General features: G+C 71.5%; 1 protein-coding gene across 1 annotated transcript in view; it reads left to right on the forward strand.

Moving 5' to 3' along the window:
• Nucleotides 1-13: 13 nt before the first annotated feature.
• The window catches only part of LOC106632131 (amiloride-sensitive amine oxidase [copper-containing]-like), a gene marked incomplete at its 5' end in the record, with an annotated part of 2,207 nt that continues 1,648 nt past the window's right edge, over nucleotides 14-572 (forward strand). Inside the window, one exon of the mRNA XM_014311526.2 lies at nucleotides 14-96. Coding sequence (XP_014167001.2) covers nucleotides 14-96 — 83 coding nt within the window. The remainder of the gene's footprint in view (nucleotides 97-572) is intronic.

Genomic DNA, 572 nt, shown 5'->3' on the forward strand with positions numbered 1-572 from the left:
GCCCCCCCGCCGCCCCTTCCGCCTGCAGCTCAGCTCGCACGCCGGGCCCGTGCTGCCCCGCGGCTGGCAGGAGGAGCGCGGCGTCACCTGGGCCAGGTGGGCACCGGGGGGGGCTGCAGCGTGGCGTGGGGCTGAACGGGGACTCCAGAGTCACCAGTGTGTCACCTGCGGGGGCACGGCATCCCTGCCCTGGTCACACCTTCCTGGGGTGGCACCTCTCCCTGCTGGCACCTCCCCCTGCTGCCCTGGAGCTGGAGTAGGTCCTTGGGACCTGGGGAACCTCCAGAGCTGGGAGCTCCCATGGAGCTGGGGAAACCCAATGGGAGCAGCCCATGGGAGTTTGGGACACCCCGGGGCTGAGGGGGCTGTCAGGGCTGGGGAGCCCCCATGGGAGTTTGGGACACCCCGAGGCTGAGGGGGCTGTTGGAGCTGGAGCAGCCCTTGGGAGTTTGGGACACCCTGGGGCTGAGGGGGCTGTCAGGGCTGGGGAGCCCCCGTGGGAGTTTGGGACACCCCGGGGCTGAGGGGGCTGTGGGAGCTGGAGCAGCCCTTGGGAGTTTGGGACACCCCGG

The sequence above is a fragment of the Geospiza fortis genome, unplaced genomic scaffold, assembly GCF_000277835.1.
Source record: "Geospiza fortis unplaced genomic scaffold, GeoFor_1.0 scaffold1917, whole genome shotgun sequence".
NCBI lineage: Eukaryota > Metazoa > Chordata > Aves > Passeriformes > Thraupidae > Geospiza > Geospiza fortis.